At 39.0% G+C, this 24,688-nt stretch overlaps 1 protein-coding gene across 2 annotated transcripts; it reads right to left on the minus strand.

Annotated features, from left to right (window-relative positions):
* Positions 1 to 1,385: 1,385 nt before the first annotated feature.
* Positions 1,386 to 22,742, minus strand: LOC103508258 (trimethyllysine dioxygenase, mitochondrial). Of its 2 annotated transcripts, none has more exons than XM_026822889.1 (5): positions 22,565 to 22,741; positions 18,064 to 18,160; positions 15,032 to 15,147; positions 9,996 to 10,204; positions 1,386 to 1,557 (listed from the first exon to the last, which is right to left on the minus strand). In XM_026822889.1, the coding sequence occupies exons 1-5, from the start codon at positions 22,584 to 22,586 to the stop codon at positions 1,513 to 1,515; spliced, it is 489 nt and encodes a 162-aa protein (XP_026678690.1). In that variant the 5' UTR covers positions 22,587 to 22,741; the 3' UTR covers positions 1,386 to 1,512. The 2 variants fall into 2 exon arrangements, with proteins under 2 accessions (XP_026678690.1, XP_026678689.1); XM_026822888.1 differs by lacking the exon at positions 1,386 to 1,557 and adding an exon at positions 8,879 to 8,999 and having other exon boundaries at positions 22,565 to 22,742.
* Between the last annotated feature and the right edge of the window lie 1,946 nt (positions 22,743 to 24,688).

Below are 24,688 nucleotides of genomic sequence, written 5' to 3' on the forward strand. Positions count from 1 at the left end.
CTGAGGCCGAAACTCCGAAAAAGTAACTTTAAAAGGTCGAAAATTCAATTTTTAATTGCCGTTCTAATGAAAAAGTTCGAAGAGTTTTGACGTCAGATTTCACGTCAAAATGTGCAGAAACGCTTGCGCACAAACAAACGAAGAGGGAGTCATGAATTATGACGTCATCGCCTACGGGAGCGTATGCCGTGACGTCAAAGTTCACGATTTACCGGTATTTTTTAAATCGATTTATTTCGGTATCTAGAAGTCGTAGACGAAAAAGAAAAATTCCGTTGGTCATTTTTCCTGCTCTATGACTTTGAAACATCACCCAAGTAAGCGCAACTGATCTATTTACCAGTTCCACAGGATCACTAAAGTTAAGCCCAGCTGGGCAAATCGCATGCCGCTATTTTTTGCCGGCAGCACTCAGACTGGACTAGGTAATGTAAGGAGGCGGGTGGCTTGTCGTCAATTGGAGAGTAACACCTCCGTCACTGAAGACCTCCTAAGGCAGTGACGTTAAACACCAAAATCTTATATTATAAAAACAAGATCCATTCACATTTCACACACTGATCGCTCTATCTGCTGAACCACAACACCTAGAAAGCTGAAATTTGGTAGGAATATTCCTTTTATGGTCTGAGATATGATCAATTTTTGTTAGCTAAAATCTCCATAAGAAATACACAGCGAGCAGAGACTGCGGGAGAGAAATGTTCCGCTCTCGACCAACATTTTGAGTTTTGTTTATGTTTTTAGTTTGATAACTATGCAGCTAATAGGGGGAAAAATCTGGTAACAAGTGCATTCAGCCTCGTCCAGAAAATTGAATAGTGAATAGCTTCTTTGAATGAGTAGCGTGAAATGTAAACCATTAAGTACATACCTGCCCAGGTTCAAGCCGCAGCGTATAGATAAAGCCGCGACTGTGCAGAAGTGCCGCAAATATAGGCTGGCCAGAAAATTGAATAGCTTCTTTGAATGAGTAGTGTGAAATGTAAACCATTAAGTACATACCTGCCCAGGTTCAAGCCGCAGCGTATAGATAAAGCCGCGACTGTGCAGAAGTGCCGCAAATAGTTGTAATGCCGTGAAAAATGATTTGATCGAGCGATGCGAAGTGGGGAATGGAATACGCGGACCGCGATCATATAGGTTGAATCTGGAACATAAGGATCCAAAGGAACACATTAAACAGAAAACAGAATGGAAAATAGAATAGAATATTTTTTGTTTATCCTGGTGGGATGGTCTGTTTGTTTGTCTTTTGTTTATTTGTTTGTCTATTTGTTGTTTTGTTTGGTTTTGTTTGTTTGTCTTTTGTTTTGTGTTGTTTGATCTCACCTGACTGCGTTAAGTTGTCCGCTCACAGGATCCTCACTAAGTGTACTCTGCCATGCTGTGTAGTGATGGTTACCGTCTCTATACTCATACTCTGCGCTCATATTCACCAGTGTGGAGTAGGCTTGTTTGTTGGTCTGCTTGAGGAGGGCTGCGACGTGAAAGCCGTCGGCCAGCAGTGTGTCACCGCCTTGCTCGGCTGCGCGGAGACAGTGGAACACTTGAATACTGAAATATCAACAGAAATAAACGTCATAATAAGACCATAATAAGAACAAAATAAATACATTAAATCAACGATTTTCAACCGGGGGTACGTGATAGACCCTCCAGGAGTACGTGAGAAAAAAATTGTACAATGGCGAACAAAAGCAAATTTTGAATTTTGACGGCTTATCAGTGCAGTTCAGAAAAGTACTGAATTTTAACTTCAAGGTACTGAAGTACTGAATTTTTATTTCATAAGGTAGTGAGTGTGTTTAGAACTCAGTTGTAATGGTACACATCAACCTAGGTATGGGTACCCGCTACTCATTATGATGGTGGCGGGGGTACGTGAGATTAAACCCGGGTAACCAAGGGGTACGCGGGCGAAAAAAGGTTGAGAACCGCTGCATTAAATGACACATAATTTTGCTGCAACCCAACACATACCACAAGTACATGTACAGTGGGTTGTTGTAATACAAAAAATATTGAAAACTCCAAGCACAGAGCCGAAAAAACTTCGACCCCGCCGGGAATCGAACCCGGGACCTCCGGCGTGCAAGCCTAGTGTGATACGCATTTACATGTACAGTGGGTTGTTGTAATACAAAAAATATTGAGAACTCCAAGCACAGAGCCGAAAAAACTTCGACCCCGCCGGGAATCGAACCCGGGACCTCCGGCGTGCAAGCCTAGTGTGATACGCATTATTTTGTAAAACTTTGTGAACATTCCTCAGACACGAATTATTGTCACACCTAGTGTAGGTAGAATAATTAGCCCTATTTATCACACGTAATATAAAGACCCTTGCATAAAAACTAACATCCTAACATTGTACAATGTACAGTAAAGATGACATATTGTCATAGTATTTTAATTGATTGACCTTGACTGAATAACCTCTAGTTCTTTGTGGTGTAGTACATGCTTCTAAATATGCTAATATGTACACTATGCCAACAGTTAATGGTGCTACTATTGTGATAATTTGCTATAACTATTCCGTGTCCATAGTACCACTACAATAGACCCTATGCGTTTAGGTGAGGCTTTCACGTAGCTGAAAAAATAAGGAACTACGGAATGTTCTCCAAATTAAATGGATCCCAAGAGCAAGGAAAACTTAGACCCTTGACAAATGGGAGTGTGCCTGAAGACATGTGATGTGTTCCAATCCACTCAACCCCAAAAGCTCTAGAGTAGAATAGAATATACCTTGTTTATCCTGCTGGGATAAGATTGAAAAGTCCCTTTACTGAAAAGTCTAACCATGGTTCATATATTTTGACATATTATGGGGAACACATATTACAATATTAGAGTAGGTGAGCGCCCTGATTAATTTAGAGATTGTTTGAAAACAGAAATTTAGAATCTCTATTGTTTAATTACCCGCTAGGTTCGTAAAAGTAGGTGTTGTCTGTGTGGACATCCAGATGTTGGTTGGAGTACGCCGTATCCGCATTGTATATGCCGTACCTATCTAAGTACCTAGGATTTCAATCAAAATATTTGATACTCCCTGTTATTCAAAACCATTGAAGTACCTGACACACTGAATCAAAATTGGGATTAGAGGCCGAATAGAGGCTGAATTGACCCCGCCGGGAATCGAACCCGGGTCTCCCGCGTGCAAGGCGAGCGCAATGACGACGACATGGGAGCTATTTACGTTTTATAAAGAATCTCTCTGCAAAGTTTGATCGACTTGGGTTGAAAACTAAAGTCATGAGGAAATTGAACTTTCTCGACCTTTTTCAAAATTAAAGTCCTGAATAGCAGCCGAGCCGTACATTTCTCGAGGTTAGTCCCAAGGAGTCTTTTGATCTACATTTTATAACGAACCTCTCTGTAAAGTTAGAATGACATGGGCCGAAAACTAAAATCCTGAGAATAGTGAACTTTCTCAAGCTTTTTGAAAAGCTAAAGTCCTGGATAGCGGCCGAACCGTACATTTCTCAAGGTTCGTCCCAAGATGACATTTGATCTACATTTTATAAAGAACCTCTCTGCAAAGTATGAGTGACTTGGTCCGAGAGAGAAAAAAAGGGGGAAGGGGGGGAACCAAACAATCCAAACCAACAAAGTCGAGAGAAAGATCTTAAAGTTCACTTTAAAGTACCTACCTACCTACATATGGACTCAAAATTTTGATACTCCCTGTTATTTCAAAATATTTCAAGTATACCTAATCATGTAGGTACTTATCTACCAACACCCACAACCTATGCAGTTTCTACGTTCTGGAAGTACCGGTATCATAGTTTGGTGCATTATTAGACCATTAGCTAGTGATAACACCCGCTGTTTGTCAAATATCGAGATGATACACCAACTTGCATTGCAGTACAATGTTTATGTAGGTAGGTCAGGGTGCACTTTGCATTGGTGGGATACATAGTAAGGTCGTGGTTATGTACCGGGTTATGATAGGTTCGGACTGGTTGGGTTAGGATAGTGTTTCCTAACAGTTTGGCATAGGAGTGGTGACTTTGACATCGGGCTGCCACTCTCATGCCAAACTGTAGAAACAATATCCTAACCTAACCCAACCAGCCCGAGCCCATCATAACCCGGCACATTACCACGACCTAATTTCTAGCCCTGTCTCGTCTCGAAATTTAGGAGACGAATAGTTATTTCTCGTCTCGTGTGCATCACTTGACCAAAAGAGCCTAGGTTCGACCATCACAGTGTGTGACGGTGTGACCTTTGGTGTCACTCAACGTCACGCGTGTGTGACAGTGTGACACTACTTACACGCCCTAACACGCGTCACTCGCGTCAGTTCTATCCACGACCCTTGTTACTTAACTTCAGTGACTCGAAATGTTTTCTAGAGATTTTACTGTTTCCACAGAACACGAGGGTGTACCCCGTGTACCCCTAGAAAGAGGTTTGATAAAGGGAACTGTAACAATTGATAGGAGGAAGCCAACCGTTCCGGAAACGAACCTTATCTGTTTGTGACAAAGTTCGTCCCAGGCGGGAATCGAACCCGGGAAGTGGGTTCGATTTGGCAATAAAAGTAAAAGAAATTAAAATACATTAGGTACCCATACCTAATTACTTAGCCTAATCAGTTCTTTGTTAACATTTTATGTGTATTGTTTTACTGTTCATTATTGATTGTTCCTTGTCCTTTGGTTTCATTGTTTGTTCCTTTGATTCCTCATCCTTTGGTTTCATTGATTATTCCTTATCAGTTATCACACAAAAAAACGGGAAGTTAGAATCAGCTGTTTCTATCTCTCTTATCAACTATGAGAGAGGGGGGGGGGAGAGAGCGAGAATTTTTTGAACATGATTCAAAAATGTGTGTTTTGTCACCCCAGCTCAGATAGGGGGAAAGAGAAATACTATTTCCGCTACACTATGATCTTCCTCTATCTTTTTTCCTCTCGTGCCCTATACCTATCAAGCAAGCAACATTCATAACAAAACCATCAAAAATGATTGAATACTTTTCTGGACCTACCCGTTTTGGGGTAGGTAAACAAACCACTTTTCTAATCCGGTTTCTCTATTTGTCCTCTTATTAATCAAGGTCTTCTTGGTAGGTAGGTATAGGTAATGGTAATATAAGTACTTTTATTGAATAAAATTATATCAACATAAATATCAATTGAAAAAGCAAAATATCCAAATAACAAATATAAATATCTGCAAACTTAATAAAAATTAAGCGTAGGTCCAATAAACCTTTCAGAAGTCTTTTTAAAATCTGAAGTAATTGTTCTTAGAACACGTACTGTGAAAACATTTTACACATACACTTTACAGATAGGATGATAGGTAGTAGCTACTTTAGTAATTGTAAATTAAAGTAGCGACTCGATCGTATTCTAAGCACAAAATTGGAATAAAACTTCCACTCTGCCGGGAATGGAACCCCAGCTCTCCGGAGTACAAACCTAGTGTGATACCCACTCAATCATATCACGGAGGTTTTTTCATACATCTTCCGAAGATTACAACATGAAGGGATTCGGGCACCGTCTTCCATGTTCAAACTCCCTGTTTTATATCTTCCTCGTAATTTAAGCGAAACTGCCTTATTACGGCAATTTCAATTTTTGTCATAATCCATCCTGACACTTGGCTCAGGCTTTTCACTCCAGAAAGTTTTGAGGCTACTCTTCATTTTTCATTCATCAGGCACTAAAACTCAACGAGATACTTTCTGATTCCCTGTTGTGTTCTTACAACACTCAGAATCAGAAAGAACCCTTCCCACAAACAAGTTTTTTTGAACATCATTCAAAAATGTGTATTTTGTCACCCCAGCTCAGATAGGGGGAAAGAGAAATACTATTTCCGCTACACTATGATCTTCCTCTATCTTTTTGCCTCTCGTGCCCTATGCCTATCAAGCAAGCAACATTCATAACACAACTATCAAAAATGATTGAATATTTTTCTGGACGTACCCGTTTTGGGGTAGGTAAACCGCTTTTCTAATCCGGTTTCTCTATTTGTCCTCTTATTAATCAAGGTCTTCTTGGTAGGTAGGTAATGGTAATGGTAATATAAGTACTTTTATTGAATAAAATTATATCAACATAAATATCAATTGAAAAAGCAAAATATCCAAATAACAAATATAAATTAATAAAGTTTGGTCGTTTTTATGGCTTGTCTAACCAAAAGACCCCGTACAGAAAAAGCCCACTCTGGGGCTTGGGTGTACAGGCAAACAGCCCTAAAAGTCGGCTTAAGCTTATAAGAACGCAGAAGTCTCGAGGGTGTGATATTTTTCTGTCGTATTTCGGATACATTGTTATTTGTTATTTCATAACCAACAACCCAACTGAAGTTTCGTAAACCTTTTTTTTTAAGCGATAAGCGCACTCGGAACCGAAGACATTACTTCAAGTGCGGTGCTTTTCATTCTCTTTTATTATGGTTGTGCTCTCAATCTACCGTCTGTCTCCTTAATCCTTATGATTTTCCTGATCATCCCCACATATATGTCCCAATTTTCACGTTCACCTATTTGAAAAAAAAAAAAAAAAAAAAAAAAAATAAAAAAAGATAGGTGATGATACGAGTATACTCGTAAGAAAGAAAAAGAGCGCTCAAAGAATGTTATAATATCTCGTCAGAGTACTTCAGATGGTTCTCTGCCGTGGGTGATATGATATTATAATATCTCGTCAGAGTGTTTCAGATGGTTCTCTGCCGTGGGTGATATGATGATGTGATGTCCCAACAAAACGATATTGGCTAGATGCCCTAATCTCAAACTACAACAGGTAAGAAATAGTGGGAGAGATGGAGGAGGGGGAGAGGGGGAAAGCCAGAGGGAGGGGAGAGAGAGAGAGGGAAAGAGCGAGAGCTATTAAATATTAGGCTCTAAAAAGTCTAAAACAATAATTTTGTATCACAAAAGAAGAAAAAACGGAGGTGAGATTTTTTTAACATCATCTTATTATTTTCAACACTTTGAGTCCCACATCAGTCATATTCATAAATATATGACTTGAAACTTCATACAAACAACACCTTTCTTTCACGCTCTCAAAGGGTTAATTATTAATATTAGTATCATCATTTTCAAAATTTACGGTAAAGGTAGTACATGTGCGTCCCGGAAAAAAATCGGGGTGCCAAAAATAACAATTGCCTGTCTCCCTACTTATGCCTACAAATTATCGTCTATCTAGGTACATAATACATGGTGTAGGCATACTCTTTACTTATGCCTAACAAATTATCCATCTAGAATTCTACATAGGTATACTTTTATCTCTTATTAATATTGTTATACAAATATTCCTACATGGGTACATTATCCACCTACTCACACACATTTTTGTTTATTATCTTACATTCTCACCTTCACTCTTTTACCCAAGCACGTGTTATGTGTTAAAAATCTTTATTTTTTTTTCTACATTATTACCTAGTTCCGCAAGCCTAGTTCAAACTGCGTACACATTTTCGCATTGCCGCTATTGTGGATAGACTGGGAGCAGCATTGCCCAGAAAAGTCAGCAACATTGCCCAGAGGGTCACCCAACCGGATACCAACCACGCACAACGTAACTTGAGTGATCCAGTAGGAACTGGTACATTTGTGCTGAGGTTTACCAACTCGGGATTGAGATGAAACGAGGATTTCTCTATACCCAGATCAACCTCAGTTTGAACTCAATACTGAGACAATCCACGGTGGTACAACTCGACCATGCCTAACAAATTATCCATCTAGAATTCTACATAGGTATACTTTTATCTCTTATTAATATTGTTATACAAATATTCCTACATGGGTGCATTATCCACCTACTCACACACATTTTTGTTTATTATCTTACATTCTCACCTTCACTCTTTTACCCAAGCACGTGTTATGTGTTAAAAATCTTTATTTTTTACCTAGTTCCGCAAGCCTAGTCCAAACTGCGTACATATTTTCGCATTGCCGCTAGTGTGGATAGACTGGGAGCAGCATTGCCCAGAAAAGCCAGCAACATTGCCCAGAGGATCACCCAACCGGATACCAACCACGCACAACGTAACTTGAGTGATCCAGTAGGAACTGGTACATTTGTGCTGAGGTTTACCAACTCGGGATTGAGATGAAACGAGGATTTCTCTATACCCAGATCAACCTCAGATTGAACTCAATACTGAGACAATCCACGGTGGTAAAACTCGACCTTAAAGTGCTATCGCATGCTTGATTGATGACTCGGTAACTTTGTAAAGGTCCATTTTAACTTTTGGGATGAATGGAAAACGAATACTACTTCACAAGAAGTGTTTTCTTTAATTTATTTATTATTTACTATTATTTATTTACATAAGTTTTGTCCTCTTTATAAACGCGAGATGAAACGAGGATTTCTCTATACTGAGATCAACCTCAGATTGAACTCAATACTGAGACAATCCACGGTGGTACAACTCGACCTTAAAGTGCTATCGCATAGGGTAAGTTTACCATTTATTCGTCCACCTAAAAAACGTACCATTTATTGGCCCACCTGTACCATACGCCACATAAGTCTGAACTGGACGAACTTTTTAGCTCGTATAGAACTAGACGTCCCCTTGAATCGGCTGAATCACTCGTACTCTGACCGGCCAATTTCAGGACTGTAGGGACTACAGGAAACTGTGAATGGATCTTGTTCTTATAATATAAGATTACGAGTAATGGGTAAAAAATATTAGAACATAACTGTTTTTTTTTTTTATTTTTTTGTAAGCTACCTAACCCTAATTACTAGAGAGCTACCTAACCTTAGTCCCAAAAAGGTTATGTCGTATATGAGGACAAATAGAAGTTACTAGCGATCGCGTAGCTTCTACAGTGGGGTCTACCTAATGATGTAAGCTACCTAACCCTAATTACTAGAGAGCTATCTAACCTTAGTCCCAAAAAGGTTATGTCGTATATGAGGACAAATAGAAGTTACTAGCGATCGCGTAGCTTCTACAGTGGGGTCTACCTGAGAAACATAAGGAGTGAAAATGTTAGAACACAATTACTTACCTATGTTTTTTTTTTTCGTTTGTACGAAAAATTCTTTGCCATCTACGAGCAAACCACCCAACACTGAACCACTGAGACTGACAGTGTCAAGATTTTCTGTCAGTGTCAGTGGTTCAGTGTTGGGTGGTTTGCTCGTAGATGACTGGGAAGGATTCCCGAGAATTTATTCATGGTTATTTCGAGCCAGCCTAGTTATTACCTATGTTTTTTTTTTCGTTTTGTACGAAAAATTCTTTGCCATCTACGAGCAAACCACCCAACACTGAACCAGTGACACTGACAGTGTCAAGATTTTCTGTCAGTGTCAGTGGTTCAGTGTTGGGTGGTTTGCTCGTAGATGGCTGGGAAGGATTCCCGAGAAGAATTTATTCATGGTTATTTCGAGCCAGCCTAGTTAAGCTTGCTTGGTAGAGCGTCTGCCTTGTAAGCGCTAGGCCGCGGGTTTGAATCCTGCCCGGGGCGGATTTTATCCTGATGGGATAATTGTTCGTTCTCGGAACGGCTGGCTTTCTCCTATCCTGTCTTCCTTCTCTCTTCGATCTCGGGACTATGAGACCATAGCAGTTACAGTTCCCTCTGTCATACCTGTATTAGGTAGTCGACGAAAATTTTTGGCATCAATAAAGTTTCTTTCGTTCTTTTATTATTTCCTATTGTTCTTTCTGCAAAACGAGTGACATATTTGCCACCATAGACGCGGCAAATATCACTAAAGTTTCTTTCGTTCTTTTATTATTTCCTATTGTTCTTTCTGCAAAACGAGTGACATATTTGCCACCATAGTTAGGGCTAGCTGGTACTGTATTAGGTAGTCGACGAAAATTTTTGGTATCAATAAAGTTTCTTTCGTTCTTTTATTATTTCCTATTGTTCTTTCTGCAAAACGAGTGACATATTTGCCACCATAGTTAGGGCTAGCTGGTCCCGTTTGGTCCCAAATAAAATAACTTACCCCAGTCACTATACCCAGTCCATACGTGAAAATATCATGAAGTAGCCGCTTCTGACCGCTCTCCTTCATCACTTCGGTCGCTGAATGGCGGCTCAGTAGCGACCCTATTGTGTCGGCACTCCATAGCACGGGCTCGGGCTGGGTAGCTGCGGGTCGCAGGTTCGATACCAGGTCGGTCAGATTGTATGTGGACTTGTGATCATCATCCCCTGGGGAATAAACATAGGGGAATAAAAATGGCATAATGATCAAAATTAAGGACCTTTGTAAACAACAAACAAACAACAACATAGTCTACTATTCAAACAAATATGTCAATGTCAATGTAGTACTGTGTAATAGGGACACTAGGGCCCAGATGCACCAGGTAGACCTGACAGGTATCAGGTAGACCTGACAGGCGGACCTGATCAGTGCACCTGAGAGTGGATGGCTGGCCTAAGGCTAGCCATTCACATTCACAGGCTTGTCTTTTCTTCTCATGTCGAGGCTGAGGGAATGTCTGAGTTCTTTGAATAGTACCGTCAACTTCGGGCAGGTCTAGTATTGTCATGTTTGGGTAGGTTCTATACGAGCCTGCACACTCTGACTCTATAACTTACCTTGTCGACACGATTGATCGGCACCATATAGGTACTGAAAGTTGTCCTGAGATCAGTATTCAACAACAAAATGGGTACCACCACCGCACCGTATCCACATGTCGAAAATTATGGGTCAACTTCGGGCAGGTCTAGTATTATCATGTTTGGGTAGGTTCTATACGAGCCTGCACACTCTGACTCTATAACTTACCTTGTCGACACGATTAATCGACACCATATAGGTACTGAAAGTTGTCCTGAGATCAGTATTCAACAGCAAATTCGGTACCACCACCGCACCGTATCCACATGTCGAAGTCTACGATTCAAACAAATATGTCAATGTCATTGTAGTACTGTGTAATAGGGACACTAGGGCCCAGATGCACCTAGTTATGTTGAATTCTTAGATGACAGGACGGAAGAAGGGTGGGGTGCGGCAAAATAACCACTTTTTTCAAGTCAGCATACCTGAAAACATACAATTCAATATATTATTTCAATATGATATTGGACTAGTCTACTATTCAAACAAATATGTCAATGTCAATGTAGTACTGTGTAATAGGGACACTAGGGCCCAGATGCACCTCGTAGATTTCATTCTATTATGATCTATCAGAAACGGAAAAATGAACTAAACAGAATAAAGGAAAAGAGAAGAACGGAGAGAAGGAGGAGGACTAAGAGGAGATGAAACGAATGGGTGTAGTAGAACTGTAGAAGTAGAAAAGGGAATGAATGATAAAGAAGGAGCAGAGAAGGAAACGAGGCGGTCGAAGAGGAAGAGGAGGAGATAAAAACAAGCTGGGCCCGTCCCTCCGGGATTTTTTTAGCCCGTAGTTTATTCGATCGTGACTAGAGAAAATCAGTGCCTATGTACCTGCCTAATTTGTTTAATACGGACAGACCGACAGACGACACCGAAGCGAATACAATAGCCCGTCCCTTATACCTTTTTATTACTATCGTAATAATAAAGGAAGGACGGGCTAATGGCAAAATAACCACTTTTTTCAAGTCAGCATACCTGAAAACATACAATTCAATATATTATTTCAATATATTGGAGACGGAAGAAGGGTGGGGTGGACTGAAATTAAGTCCACATGAGAAGGTTTCTACTTATTTATCTCAGATGCACTTGATTCTGCTCGCTGAATTGGAGCTGGAATTCAGTTCTTAACCCAGATATGCCCAAGATTTTATGTAAAAACAGAAAAAAAAAACAACAACAACACAACCCCGACCCAAAGTTGTGACTTTCGTTAGAAATGAATAGCTCACCCCTAAAAGGGATTTAGCTAAAAAGATTAGTGTTTCACCGCAGTCTTTATTTCATATCATTGAAACTGCTACATTAGTCTCGTGTGCTCTGTGTTGTAGCATGCCCGTCCCGTAGTATGCCTCTCATTTGATGGGCGATAAGAGACACGATACTTCCCACTCAGGTTCTCAGTCCACACGAGGACACCGGAAAGTAACCCGTTAAAATATTTGCAATCAAAAAACGAATACAAATTTTTGTTGATGGTGGGATTCGAACCCAGGACCTTCTGTAGAAAGTAAAGTGATGAATCGGAAAATTTGATTTTCTCAGCTGTCCGATCGAAAAAGACAGTGGTCATATTGCACAAGTTAATTCTACCTTCTCTACAATAAGGGTGGCGTGGTGGTCGGTCCCTTGAAATCTCTAACAAGCAGGATGGGCAAGTGATTAAGAGCACCGACTCTCAAAACGGAGGTGGTGGGTTCGAATCTCGACTGGACGGAGAAAAGCTTGTGTATTGAAGTAAATAAAGAAATGCAAAAGTTGTCCCGAGGTATATTTCCTTTCATTAATTAGTAGGGCGAACTTTATGCTTAACAAAAGAGGTTCGTTCTCGGAACGGCTGGTTTTCTCCTCTCCTATCCTGGACCTTTTTAAAATGTTGATTGAATAGGACTTTTTCGCCTTAGCCGACAGAGGGAGAGAGAGGAGGGGGGGAGAGAGAGGGGAGAGAGAGAGGGGGGAGACATTTCCTTTCATTAATTAGTAGGGCGAGCTTTATCCTTAACAAAAGAGGTTCGTTCTCGGAACGGCTGGTTTTCTCCTATCCTATCCTGGACCTTTTTAAAATGTTGATTGAATAGGACTTTTTCGCCTTAGCTTAGCCGACAGAGAGAGAGAGAGAGAGAGAGAGAGAGAGAGAGAGAGAGAGAGAGAGAGAGAGAGAGAGAGAGAGAGAGAGAGAAATAAACGTTGTAATAAGACCATAATAAGAACAAGAAAATAAATACATTAAATCAACGATTTTCAACCGGGGGTACGCGATAGACCCTCCAGGAGTACGTGAGAAAAAAATTGTACAATGGCGAACAAAAGCAAATTTTGAATTTTGACGGCTTATCAGTGCAGTGCAGTTCAGAAAAGTACTGAATTTTAACTTCAAGGTACGGAAGTACTGAATTTTTATTTCAAAAGGTGCTGAGTATGTTTAGAACTCAGTAGTAATGGTACACATCAACCTAGGTATGGGTACCCGGTACTCATTATGATGGTGGCGGGGGTTCGTGAGACTACATCCGGGTACCCAAGGGGTACGCGGGTGAAAAAGGTTGAGAACCGCTGCATTAAATGACACATAATTTTGCTGCAACCCAACACATACCACAATAGTCGGTGGCCTAACGTCAAAAAAGCTGCATTTCGTCAGGAAAGCACCAAATTTGGCATGGACCTTTATTTGGACCATATAAAACTTTTAGGAAGGGGTGACACCGAAAACCATGTATACGAACAAAATGGCGGCCTTTTTTTCAAAATGGCGGCCAAAAAAGGGGTTTTTTTGAGAATATCTCGTTTCCGATAAAAATTTTCCAATAACAATAAATTGGAAAGTTGTTTGTCTTTTTATTTTCTACATTTTATGCATTTACACTTTTTCTCTAGGATGTACCGTAATCCCGCTAACGCTAGTCCCAAACAGGGTGTGTCGGATATGAGGATAAACAGAGGTTACTAGCGATCGCGTAGCTTCTACTGTGGAGTCTACCTGAGAAATATAAAATATTACGAGTAACGGGTGAAAAATATTAGAACTTGGCCTGTTTTTTTTTTTTTTTTTTTTTTTTTTTTTTTTTTTTTTTTTTTTTTCCCCCCAACCCTTATTTTTAGTGGGGACATTTGATCTACATTTCATAAAGAACCTCTCTGCCAAGTTTAATCGACTTGGATTGAAAACTCAAGTCCTGAGAAAAGTGAACTTTTTAGAGTTTTTTCAGAACTAAAGTCCTGAATAGCGGCCGAGCCGTGCATTTCTCGAGGTTCGGTCCAAGGAGACATTTGATCTACATTTTATAAAGAACCTCTCTGCAAAGTATGAGTGACTTGGTCCGAGAGAGAAAAAAAAGGGGGGGAACCAAACAATCCAAACAAACAAAGTCGAGAGAAAGATCTTAAAGTTCACTTTAAAGTACCTACCTACCTACCTACATATGGACTCAAAATTTTGATACTCCCTATTATTTCAAAATATTTCAAGTATACCTAATCATATAGGCACTTATCTACCAACACCTACAACCTATGCAGTTTCTACGTTCTGGAAGTACCGGTATCATAGTTTGGTGCATTATTAGACCATTAGCTAGTGATAACACCCGCTGTTTGTCAAATATCGAGATGATACGCCTATACTTGCATTGCAGTACAATGTTTATGTAGGTAGGTCAGGGTGCACTTTGCATTGCTGGGATACATAGTAAGGTCGTGGTTATGTAGGGTTCGGACTGGTTGGGTTAGGATTATTGTTTCCTAACAGTTTGGCATAGGAGTGGTGACTTTGACATGGGGCTGCCACTCTCATGCCAAACTGTAGAAACGATATCCTAACCCAACCCTTCCGAGCCCATCATAACCCGGCACATTACCACGACCTAATTTCTAGCCCTGTCTCGTCTCGAAATTTATGAGTTATTTCTCGTCTCGTGTGCATCACTTGACCAAAAGAGCCTAGGTTCTACCATCACAGTGTGTGACGGTGTGACCTTTGGTGTCACTCAACGTCACGCGTGTGTGACACTACTTACACGCCCTAACACGCGTCAGTTCTATCCACGCCCCTTGTTACTTAACTTCAGTGACTCGAAATGTTTTCTAGAGATTTTACTGTTTCCACAGAACACGAGGGTGTACCCCTAGAAAGAGGTTTGATAGAGGGAATTGTAACAATTGATAGGAGGAAGCCAGCCGTTCCGGAAACGAACCTTATCTGTTTGCGATAAAGTTCGTCCCAGGCGGGAATCGAACCCGGGAAGTGGGTTCGATTTGGTAATAAAAGTAAAAGAAATTAAAATACATTAGGTAGGTATAGGTACCCATACCTAATTACTTAGCCTAATCAGTTCTTTGTTAACATTTTATGTGTATTGTTTTACTGTTCATTATTGATTGTTCCTTCAGGTACTTACATAGAACAGTGATCAGGTCTTGCTGTAGAGTGACATATCTAGCAGTAACATTCAGGTTCAAATCCGTGACCAGGAACTTTCTCTGACGGGTCTCCTCGTTGTAACATTCAGAACATCTGTAGGGAAACATTCAGGAATAATAATAATAATAGTGCTTATTTATACTGCTCGCATAGGACTATAAAGTCCCTTTACTCCAGCAGTAGGCTACTACTATTATTGTGGTCAAACACACGGACCAATGGCTGAAACTTTGGATTTAGGCTCTAAGGACCCCAAAACGTGTTTTGGCACTAAAAACTGACCATCGAAATTTTGACCCGATTACATTACTTTCCTTCCTATAGGATAAGGAAAGTAAAAAGTAATAAGTTCCTATGGCAATCAGAGATTCAATAGTTTTAGTCGACTTACTCAAAATTACATTGTACCCCATAGCGCCTTTACAAAGTCATGAAATACATAATTAAGTCTTCATACATTAATGTCTTAGCAACTTAAAAAAAGTTAAAATAATAAGGATTGTTAATGAAACTGTAAATGGAAAGTTTCGGAATAACTATGGGACAAAAAATTAGAAATTACAAGGTAAAAATATTTACAGGTAACAGACTAACACAGAATAACTAATTTAACCAATATTATCATAGCTATTGTAGTGTTAGTAAGTGATCTTTAACCCCCAAGGTTACTTATTGATAACTAAATAGAGTGAGACGGGCAGAAGAGAGACGGAGAGAAGAGGGAGGGAGGGAGAGAGAGGGAGGGAGATAGGGGAAGGAGAGAGAGATAGAGCTTTCTCACTGGTAATCAGGAGGGCGTAGGTTCGACCCCAGCCGAGCCACGGTATTGTATCTTCAACATTGTTTGAGAATTTAACCACAATAACAATAGTAGACTACTGCTGGGGTAATGGGCAGTGGCGTAGCGTGGTCTAAATTCAAGTGTAAGGCGTGTAGGGTACTAATTTCCATCATCCATGCTCTTCATGGATTGGCATAGACAAGTATAACTAGGTACCTACCTAACTTCCCAGTTCCACACTCGCCTTAGCATGCCTGATAATCCTGACTAGGAAAATTGTTCAACTATACCTATATATAAAAAAAAAAAAATGTGTACTTTAAATACCCATAAACATTGCATGGAACGCACGGTTTAGGAGTTATAAGCAAAAAACTGAGGGAGAGAGAGAAAAGGGCCGACAGTAGGTATAAATAAGGTAAAAAATTAAACCAGAAACCGTTTGTTTACAAGTGATTACATTACAGGGTCACCCTGAATTGTCTAAATGGGCGCAACACATGTTTACCATTCGGTCACGGTACAATGGTCAGAGGAAATTGCTTGCTTTGTTCACTTTATCCATATGCACTTTGCTTGATTTATATGTAGTACCCTAAGTAACATATGTATATGCCGTATCTAAGTACCTAGGATTTCAATCAAAATATTTGATACTCCCAGTAATTCAAAACCATTTAAGTACCTGACACTGAATCAAAATTGGAATAGGAGGCCGGATAGCGGCCGAACCGTACATTTCTCGAGGTTCGGCCCTAGGAGACATTAAATTTGATCTACATTTTATAAAGAACCTCTCTGCAAAGGCTGGTTGACTTGGGCCGAAAACCAATAAGCCGTGAGAAAAGTGAACTTTTCTGAGCTTTTTGAAAATTAAAGTCCTGAATAACTGCCGAACCGTACATTTCTCGAGGTTCGTCCCTAGGAGACATTTGATCTACATTTTATAAAGAACTCCTCTGTAAAGTTTGATCGACTTGGGCCGAGAACTAAAGTCCTGAGAAAAGTGAACTTTCTCGAGCTTTTTCAAAAGCTGAAGTCCTGAATATCAGCCGAACCGTACATTTCTCGAGGTTCGACCCAATGAACCCAAGGAGACATTTGATCTACATTTCATAAAGAACCTCTCTGCCAAGTTTAATCGACTTGGATTGAAAACTCAAGTCCTGAGAAAAGTGAACTTTTTAGAGTTTTTTCAGAACTAAAGTCCTGAATAGCGGCCGAGCCGTGCATTTCTCGAGGTTCGGTCCAAGGAGACATTTGATCTACATTTTATAAAGAACCTCTCTGCAAAGTATGAGTGACTTGGTCCGAGAGAGAAAAAAAAGGGGGGGAACCAAACAATCCAAACAAACAAAGTCGAGAGAAAGATCTTAAAGTTCACTTTAAAGTACCTACCTACCTACCTACATATGGACTCAAAATTTTGATACTCCCTATTATTTCAAAATATTTCAAGTATACCTAATCATATAGGCACTTATCTACCAACACCTACAACCTATGCAGTTTCTACGTTCTGGAAGTACCGGTATCATAGTTTGGTGCATTATTAGACCATTAGCTAGTGATAACACCCGCTGTTTTGTTTGATTGATAGAGATTGCCTTTGGCAATAATTTCGCCCTTTGATTGTAATATTATTGTATTTTGTTTATGATCAAATTTTGTCTTTTGTTTTTAATTTAAGAGGTATGATAGAGGGAACTGCTACTGCTTAAGAGGTTTGATAGAGGGAACTCCAACTGTTAAGATCTTATCGTCCTGAAAGCGAAGAGAGAAGGTACCTACGTACTTTGAGTTTGCGTATTCGTGATTCACCGTATAAGTTTTTTCCCTTTTGACAAATCTCTAATAGTAGTTTGCATTAGCACCCCAAACCAAGATTAATTCATCATAGAATAGAATATACCTTTTATTTATCCTGCTCGAATGGGACGATCTACAAGTAGAATAGAATAGAATATACCTTGTTTATCCTGCTCGAATGAGACTAAAAAGTCCCTTTACCCCAGCAGTCTAAACAAGGTCTCGTTTATTTTATGGGTTAAATAACATGGTATAACAAAATTTTAGGACCTTGCTTAATTAAAAACTCTGGTCCTCAATTGTCCTCACATTGCTGAGTGCACCCAGGACTGGCGGGAATCGAACCCAGGACCTCCTGGACCATTTTTATCAGTGAGTTCAACCTTCTACAGTTTACTGACATAAGTGCTATAACTAACCTGCAGTTGTCTCGTAACCATAGGAGGCTCACTTGGAAATCATCCTCACCAGGACCTGGGAGTTCAGATTTCACATGCAACACTTGATCCGAATTTCCTGAAAAAAAAATAGGTAAAATGACAATATAAGGTCGTATATATTTATTTTTATTTATCATTCTGAGTCAAATAAATTATTAATAAAAGACTAATGGTTCTTATTCGCCAAGGACTAAAAATCTGGTGTGAACATCACACGACTTTCCTTATCCTATTGAATGATGCTTATTTGAGTGTTCTTTTACCCTAACTTTTACAAGAAGTCTTTTTAAAATCTTAAGTAATTGTTCTTAGAACACGTACTATGAAAACATTTTACACATACACTTTACAAGCAGATAGGTAGTAGCTACTTTAGTAATTGTAAATTAAAGTAGAATAGAATAGAATAGAATATACCTTGTTTATCCTGCCCGAATAGGACTGAAAAGTCCCTTTACCCCAGCAGTCTAAACAAGGTCTCGTATGTATATTTGATGGGTTAAAGAATAATACATACAACTAACAGTTCAGTAAAAAGACCTTGCTTAACTAGAAAAAAAAGAGGGTAGATGTGAATTAATAGTGGTAGTAGGGAATGACAATGAAAAAAGATACAACAGGTAAAGATAGGTAGTGGTAGAGACATTGTGAAAGTAATTCTGTATTCTAAGTAGCGACTCGATCGTATTCTAAGCACAAAATTGGAAAAAACTTCCACTCTGCCGGGAATGGAACCCCAGCTCTCCGGAGTACAAACCTAGTGTGATACCCACTCAATCATATCACGGAGATTTTTCATACATCTTCCGAAGATTACAACATGAAGGGATTCGGGCACCGTCTTCCATGTTCAAACTCCTTGTTTTATATCTTTCTCGTAATTTAAGCGAAACTGCCTTATTATGGCAATTTCAATTTTCGTCATAATCCATCCTGACACTTGGCTCAGGCTTTTCACTCCAGAAAGTTTTGAGGCTACTCTTCATTTTTCATTCATCAGGCACTAAAACTCAACGAGATACTACAGAAAGTTTTGAGGCTACTCTTCATTTTTCATTCATTGGGCACTAAAACTCAACGAGATACTTTCTGATTCCCTGTTGTGTTCTTACAACACTCAGAATCAGAAAGAACCCTTCCCACAAACAAGTCCCACAACTTCGGCATTTATCCTGCTCTTTCAAATATCAAATATCTTCTCTAGTATGATATCTACAGTATTTATCATTCATCCTTTATCATGGGTCGCAGCATTTGCTATTGTATTTCAATTGTCACGCAACTGACGTCTATCCCCCTGCATGCCGGTCTGATAAGACATGTGGCAATTTCAATTTTTGTCATAATCCATCCTGACACTTGGCTCAGGCTTTTCACTCCATTTTACAGAAAGTTTTGAGGCTACTCTTCATTTTTCATTCATTGGGCACTAAAACTCAACGAGATACTTTCTGATTCTCTGTTGTGTTCTTACAATACTCAGAATCAGAAAGAACCCTTCCCACAAAACAAGTCCCACAACTTCGGCATTTATCCTGCTCTTTCAAATATCAAATATCTTCTCCAGTATGATATCTACAGTATTTATCATTCATCCTTTATTATGGGTCGCAGCATTTGCTATTGTATTTCAATTGTCACGCAACTGACGTCTATCCCCCTGCATGCCGGTCTGATAAGACATGCACTCTGGTGTGCCGTCATGTTTACATGATAAAATATTCATGCTTTTGACTTGGGTTGAATAATACAGTGGAACCTCGATATAACGAAATCCTCGATATTCCCTTCCCTTCAGAGGCAAAAACCTCAGTATAGCAAAGTAAAAAGAACAGATACAACGAAGTAATTTGGGGCACGAGCCCGAGAAAATTACCTCAGTATAACGAAATTGATTGAATTTTAACCTCAGTATAGCAAACTCTCTAGTATGATATCTACAGTATTTATCATTCATCTTTTATCATGGGTCGCAGCATTTGCTATTGTATTTCAATTGTCACGCAACTGACGTCTATCCCCCTGCATGCCGGTCTGATAAGACATGCACTCTGGTGTGCCGTCATGTTTACATGATAAAATATTCATGCTTTTGACTTGGGTTGAATAATACAGTGGAACCTCGATATAACGAAATCCTCGATATTCCCTTCCCTTCAGAGGCAAAAACCTCAGTATAGCAAAGTAAAAAGAACAGATACAACGAAGTAATTTGGGGCACGAGCCCGAGAAAATTACCTCAGTATAACGAAATTGATTGAATTTTAACCTCAGTATAGCAAAATCATCTTAAAAGCGAGTAGTATTACCTCAGTATAACGAAGTCACTCTGATTTAGACCTCAGTATAGCGAAATAAATCGATAGGTAATAGTTTCGATTTAAACCTCGATATAACGAAAAAAAGATATTACAAATACCTCAATATAACGAAATTTTGGGCATTTCCCTTGGACTTCGTTATATCGAGGTTCCTCCACAAAATACATATTATGTACAAGTACATACATAATTATGTATATTATAAATGTTGATATACCCGTAGTTAGAATATAGTCAAATATTTTCATAATATTCTGCAATTTCCTTTATCTATGCACTTTTCTTCATCTATTCACCCACTTATGAGAGGAACAAGGGGGTATTCAAGGGAGTTCCAAGTCATTTTTTTTTTCTTTTTTTCTTTCTTACTTCATTCTTCATTTCCTTCCTTCTTACTTCTTCATTACAATTTATTTCTTCCGGTCTTTTTTAAGGAACTACTGCCCCTGTCAGCAATGAGAAAGCCAACGGAAGATTCAGAGAAGCACTAGTGTAAGTGTACCATTTATTCGCCCACCTAAAAAACGTACCATTTATTGGCCCACCTGTACCATACGCCACATAAGTCTGATCTGGACGAACTTTTTCAAGATCCAATTTCATCAAAAGAAAGGGCTTAAAGACTGCTATCGAACCAGTGCTATTCAAAAATTGTAGTCATAAAAACAAAAATTAGAAAAATAAATGTGGGCAGGTGGGCCAATAAATGGTACATTTTTTAGGTGGGCGAATCAATGATACACTTACCCTACTTGATTGATGACTCGGTAACTTTGTAAAGGTCCATTTTAACTTTTGGGATGAAAGGAAAACGAATACTACTTCACTTTTTGTGTGTGTTCGTTGTCTGTACCTAATGTTCGTGTGTGTAAGTACCTAATGAAATCCAGGTTCAGGTACTTACATAGAACAGTGACCAGGTCTTGCTGTAGAGTGACATATCTGGCAGTTATATTCAGGTTCAAATCTGTGACCAGGAAGTTTCTCTGACGGGTCTCCTCGTTGTAACATTCAGAACATCTGTAGGGAAACATTCAGGAAATGTTTATCAGAAACAGAGAGAACTTTTATTATTATACCAGCTGAATTCCGTCGCTTCGCTCCGGAATGCCGCTAGTTCATCCCGAGGCATGATTTCAATGATCTTTTTACACTGGCAAAGCCACCACTGGTCGCTACTCGATTAAAGTAGAATAGAATAGAATATACCTTGTTTATCCTGCTCGAATGAGACTGAAAAGTCCCTTTATACCCCAGCAGTCTAAACAAGGTCTCGTTTATTTTATGGGTTGAATAACATGGTATAACAAAATTTTAGGACCTTGCTTAATTAAAAACTCTGGTCCTCAATTATCCTCACATTGCTGAGTGCACCCTGGACTTCAAACACAGAGTCGAAAAAACTCCGACCCCGCCCCGGCGGGAATCGAACCCAGGACCTCCTGGACCATTTTTATCAGTGAGTTCAACCTTCTACAGTTTACTGACATAAGTGCTATAACTAACCTACCTATACACCATTTCACAATTTTATTTGGGTTACTCTCATTTATTCTACGCCTCCTATCCAACACTTCCTTCCTTCTCTCTCAAGCCTTCCTCAACCATATTTCCCCATTTCAGTTTTGGTCTCCCCCTCTTTCTCTGGTATAAAACAAACCCCATTATTTATGCTTACTTACCAGTGAGCTTGTATGGCTTGAGCGAGGAGGATTATTATTCTACCTCTGAATGGGGCTCGAACCCAAGCCTCCGAGATTCCAAGTCCAATGGTTCTAACTCTGAGGAACTGGGGCTGGTACGTAGGTGGGACAACACGAAATATGTTGAATGACTTCCGAAATCACATCATTCTGTGACAGGGGGCACCTCGTTTGCTGGAAACCTGCCCAAAGAGAGACAATAAATTACAGGAGGCTCACTTGGAAATCATCCTCACCAGGACCTGGGAGTTCAGATTTCACATGCAACACTTGATCTGAATTTCCTGAAATAAAATGGGTAAAATGAAAATATAAGGTCGTATATATTTATTTTTATTTATCATTCTGAGTCAAATAAATTATTAATAAAAGAGTAATGGTTCTTATTCGCCAAGGACTAAAAAGTAATAAGTTCCTATATGGCAATCAGAGATTCAATAGTTTTAGTCGACTTACTCAAAATTACATTGTACCCCATAGCGCCTTTACAAAGTCATGAAATACATAATTAAGTCTTCATAAGTTAATGTCTTAGCAACTTAAAAAAAGTTGAAATAATAAGGATTGTTAATGAAACTGTAAATGGAAAGTTTCGGAATAATTATGGGACAAAAAACTAGAAATTATAAGGTAAAAATATTTACAGGTAACAGACTAACACAGAATAACTAATTTAACCAATATTATCATAGCTATTGTAGTGTTAGTAAGTGATCTTTAACCCCCAAGGTTACTTATTGATAACTAAATAGAGTGAGACGGGTAGAAAGAGAAACGGAGAGAAGAGGGAGGGAGGGAGGGAGAGAGAGACGGAAACGGAGAGGGAGAGAGAGAGATAGGGGAAGGAGAGAGAGATAGAGCTTTCTCACTGGTAATCAGGAGGGCGTAGGTTCGACCCCAGCCGAGCCATGGTATTGTATCTTCAACATTGTTTGAGAATTTAACCACAATAACAATAGTAGCCTACTGCTGGGGTAAAGGAACTCTTTAGTCCTATTCGAACAGTATAAAATGAGCGATTTTTAATATTATTTCTCCACCTTAAAAATACAGTTGTAAGCGCTAGGTCATCGGTTCGATTCCCAACTTTATCCTACACAGATAAGGTTCGTTCTCGGAACGGCTGGCTTTCTCCTATCCTGTCCTACTTCTCTCTTTGATTTCGGGACGATAAGACCTCCGTTGTTACAGTTCCCTCTCTATCAAATAACCTTAGCAGCTTATCACAGTCAACAATTTGATTGATATTATAATTTTGTTCATCATCATTTCTTTCTATTTACTTTTATTTTTCGTAAATTGATTGAACAAAATAGTTTTCTTCTTCTTTTAAATCGTTCTTCTTTTTATTTCCTCCCCTTCCTCTTCTTCTTCTCCCCCCTACTCTTCTTCTTATTTCTTCTTCTTCTTCTTCTTCTTCTTCTTCTTCTTCTTCTTCTTCTTCTTCTTGTTCTTCTTCTTCTTCTTCTTCTTCCTCCTCCTCCTCCTCCTCCTCCTCCTCCTCCTCTTTTTTTTTCTTCTTCCTCTTCATATCTTGTTCGTGATAATTTTGTTTTTCCCCCTCAATAAAAAATAAATAGAAAATTTCTGTGTTTATTTGTGTAATTCAGTTTTCACTTTTCTTTCAGTTAGCTCAGAGAGGTCTTCGAGAACACTACAGTGGTAACGTGTTATAATTATTGTTTGTTTTCTTAATTTCTTTAAAAATTGTAATGAAATAAAGATAAAAATCGTGAGTTTTTTTTATCTAAGAGTGAATATTTACTTAATAAGTAAATAATATTATAGTTTTTTTTATATAAAAAAATAGCACACAGTTGAATAAGTTTCTATTTGGAGTGTTTTTAATATTTTTTTTTTTTTTTTTTTTTGAGATTATGGGACTCTTTAGTTCTATTCGAACAGTATAAATGAGCAATTTTTAATATTATTTCTCCACCTTAAAAATAAAGTTGTAAGCGCTAGGTCGTGGGTTCGATTCCAAACTTTATCCTACACAGATAAGGTTCGTTCTCGGAACGGCTGGCTTTCTCTTATCCTGTCCTACTTCTCTCTTTGATTTCGGGACGATAAGACCTCCGTTGTTACAGTTCCCTCTATCAAATAACCTTAGCAGCTTATCACAGTCAACAATTTGATTGATATTATAATTTTGTTCATCATCATTTCTTTCTATTTACTTTTATTTTTCGTAAATTGATTGAACAAAATAGTTTTCTTCTTCTTTTAAATCGTTCTTCTTTTTATTTCCTCCCCTTCCTCTTCTTCTTCTCCCCCCTACTCTTCTTCTTATTTCTTCTTCTTCTTCTTCTTCTTCTTCTTCTTCTTCTTCTTCTTCTTCTTCTTGTTCTTCTTCTTCTTCTTCTTCTTCCTCCTCCTCCTCCTCCTCTTTCTTCTTCTTCCTCCTCCTCCTCTTTCTTCTTCTTCCTCCTCCTCCTCCTCTTTCTTCTTCTTCTTCTTCTTCCTCCTCCTCCTCCTCCTCTTTCTTCTTCTTCCTCCTCCTCCTCCTCTTTCTTCTTCTTCTTCTTCTTCCTCCTCCTCTCTTCATTCTTCTTCACTTATTCTTTCTTTGTTAGCACT

This window comes from Diaphorina citri, unplaced genomic scaffold (assembly GCF_000475195.1).
Source record: "Diaphorina citri unplaced genomic scaffold, Diaci psyllid genome assembly version 1.1 scaffold380, whole genome shotgun sequence".
Lineage (NCBI taxonomy): Eukaryota > Metazoa > Arthropoda > Insecta > Hemiptera > Psyllidae > Diaphorina > Diaphorina citri.

Bases quoted from the DNA above. Each gene is read 5' to 3' on its own strand.
- LOC103508258 (XM_026822888.1), bottom strand. From the start codon at position 22,586: ATGGGGTACAATGTAATTTTGA. The intron at 15,148-18,063 runs GTTAGTTATAGC...GTTTCCCTACAG, and splicing joins TGGTTACGAGACAACTGCAG to ATGTTCTGAATGTTACAACG. The intron at 10,205-15,031 runs GTAAGTACCTGA...TTTATTCCCCAG, and splicing joins AGACCTGATCACTGTTCTAT to GGGATGATGATCACAAGTCC.